Genomic DNA, 2,409 nt, shown 5'->3' with positions numbered 1-2,409 from the left:
TGAGCATGTAGAAGGGAAAGCAAGGAAGACAGCCAGGGTTCTGATTTACTGTTGTGAACCAAGAGAAAGAGCTTTGTTTGGCATTCAAGGGCATAAAGAGGAAATAATAAATCCTCTCCCCTCTCCCTGGCCTCTTCCAGGCAAAGCACAAGACTCCCACCAAAGCCCAGTTCACATTTTACATAGACACAAGGACAAGGCAAGACAACTGGACAGGAGGGCTAAGCTGGAAGTTTTGCCACTTATTGGATTCGCCCTGGCGTTGGGCGTTAAGTGCTCCAGTCCGGCCTCAGCTGGGCACCCCCAGAGACGAGTGGACGTGAAGCTCCCCAACCAAGCCCTGACGTAGGGCCCTCAGATGACCACGCTGACTGTCATGGTCTGGCCGTGCGGTGCGATCTTGCGTGGCCAGGCAAGCAAGAGCTTGCGCAGCTCCTCACGGAAGTTGTCGTGCAGCCAGGCATAAATGAAGGGGTTATAGCACGCCGAGCTCATGGCGAGCCAGTGGCAGAGCAGCTGCACTAACCCGAAGGCGTAGGGGTCGATGGCGTGCGGGTCGAGGTCCCGCAACAGGTTGAAGACGTGCAGCGGCAGCCAGCAGACGGCGAACACCACCACGACCACCACCAGCAGACAGAAGGTGCGGCGGCGGCGCGCGCGGTCCCAGTCGGCCTGACTCTGGGTCACGCAGCCCGGTACCACGCGGTTCCGTAGCTTCACCGACACCCGGACGTAAGACAGGAGGATGACCAGCAGGGGGAGCAGGTAGGTGACGAGCAGCAGCCCCCAAGCATAGAGCTGGCGCTGGAGCTCCTGAGACCCCCAGAATTCCTCGCAGAGGCGCACCCCGTGCATCTTGAGCTCGACGTGGTACGTGTGCACGGCGGCCGGCAGCGCCAGCACCGCGGACAGCGCCCAGATGGCCAGCACTGCGCAGGCGCTGAGGCGCAGTGAGACGCGCCGCCGCAGCGGGTGCGCCAGCACGACGTAGCGGTCCACCGCGATGGTGGTGAGCGTGAACACGGACACGTAGACGGTGACAGGCTGCAGGAAGAAGACCAGGTGGCACAGGCCGCCGCCAAACACCCAGCCGCGGGGCTCGAAAGCGTACGCCAGCGTGAGCGGCACGCAGGCGGTGCACATGAGCACGTCGGACAAGGCCAGGTTGCCGATGAGGAAGTTGGTCACGTTGTGCAGCCGACGCACCCGCGCAATCACCAGCACCAGCAGGCAGTTGCCCACCAGCCCTACAACCACCACGATGCTGTAGAGCAGCACGATCAGCCCCTTCAGCTGATGCACCAGCTGCAGGCTTTGGAAGGGCGTGATGGCCTGAGCGCCTGGGTCAGCCGCAGACCCATTGACCGCCGAGGCCTCTATGCTCTGATTGGCAGGAGTTGAGGCCGCCGGTGGCAGCCCAGAAAATAAGTCAGGGACCGGGGGTTCCTGAGTCGGCAGTGAGGCCATGGCCACCTGTCCAAAGAGAATCAAAGCCCGTCACTTCCCATTGTCCATCCATCCCCTACTACACCAATCGTGCCTCCCTCCCCCACCTCAAGTACCCAAATACTCCCTTTAGAATAACTGGCCAAAATAAATTACAACAATCAGAAGTACTGTCATCCCCCCTATGTAAAAATAAATCTATGCGAGATTACGTATGCACAGGTTATTTAAACGCCTCCTAGTCAATGTAGAGCCTTTGCAGCCTACGCAGGTCAGACCCAGGAGCATGATCCTACCTGGTGAGTGGGGCTTGGCTTGCGGAAAAACGCTCCGGGGACGGAGGGGTCGAATCCCGGCTGTCCCCCCGGCGGTCCTCAGCCCACGACGGCGGTGCAGGCTTCTCGCTTCTCCGCGGGAGCTCAACAGATTCGGGAGTTCCCAGTGGGCTGGTGGGCTCGCAGTTTTTGAGAGGGACTGGGGAGCCCCTCCCCTCCGCCCGCCCCGCCCCCCCATCCAGCGCTCCCTTGTATGGAAAATAGGGGCGGAGCGCGCACCACCCGACTGGTGCTTAGACAACTAGGTAGAAGGGTAGTGTGAAGACGATGGAAACAGAAAAGGGAGGAAGGGCAGACAAACCTGGGTGAGAGGGACGAGGGAGAATCTCGATGCGGGAGCTTGCTGAGCCTTGGCAGAGTCCTGCTCCGGCGGAGGGAGCGGTGGATGAAGAGGAAGGAGCGGCTTCAAGCGCCAGGCTCTCAGGATGACCTGGAGCAGGGTAAGAAGTGGAGTGAGGGACTGAGCTACACCACGGGATGTGAGGAAGAGATGAGGGACCCATCCCTAAGAGCTGGACCCTGCTAAGAGTCTGGGCTGGAGTGGACAGGACGTTCTGGCAGGGATTTAAAATTTAGAGTCTGGAGCTCGCCGCAGACCTTCAGGTCCTCGCCCTTCCCGGGACCCCCT

The 2,409-nt window shown here is 60.4% G+C and overlaps 1 protein-coding gene across 2 annotated transcripts; it reads right to left on the bottom strand.

Annotated features, from left to right (window-relative positions):
* Positions 1 to 333: 333 nt before the first annotated feature.
* Positions 334 to 2,157, bottom strand: PRLHR (prolactin releasing hormone receptor). Of its 2 annotated transcripts, XM_032877186.1 has the most exons (3): positions 2,083 to 2,157; positions 1,743 to 1,864; positions 334 to 1,473 (listed from the first exon to the last, which is right to left on the bottom strand). In XM_032877186.1, the coding sequence occupies exon 3, from the start codon at positions 1,465 to 1,467 to the stop codon at positions 355 to 357; it is 1,113 nt and encodes a 370-aa protein (XP_032733077.1). In that variant the 5' UTR covers positions 1,468 to 1,473; positions 1,743 to 1,864; positions 2,083 to 2,157; the 3' UTR covers positions 334 to 354. The 2 variants fall into 2 exon arrangements, with proteins under 2 accessions (XP_032733077.1, XP_032733087.1); XM_032877196.1 differs by lacking the exon at positions 1,743 to 1,864 and having other exon boundaries at positions 2,083 to 2,093.
* Between the last annotated feature and the right edge of the window lie 252 nt (positions 2,158 to 2,409).

This window comes from Lontra canadensis, unplaced genomic scaffold (genome assembly GCF_010015895.1).
Source record: "Lontra canadensis isolate GAN:19392208 unplaced genomic scaffold, GSC_riverotter_1.0 scaffold3, whole genome shotgun sequence".
NCBI lineage: Eukaryota > Metazoa > Chordata > Mammalia > Carnivora > Mustelidae > Lontra > Lontra canadensis.
The sequence above is the reverse complement of the archived record's forward strand: the minus strand, read 5'-3'. Positions and strand labels throughout refer to the sequence as shown.

Excerpts from the sequence above, each read along its gene's own strand:
- PRLHR (XM_032877186.1), bottom strand. The coding sequence starts at position 1,467 with ATGGCCTCACTGCCGACTCAGGAACCCCCGGTCCCTGACTTATTTTCT.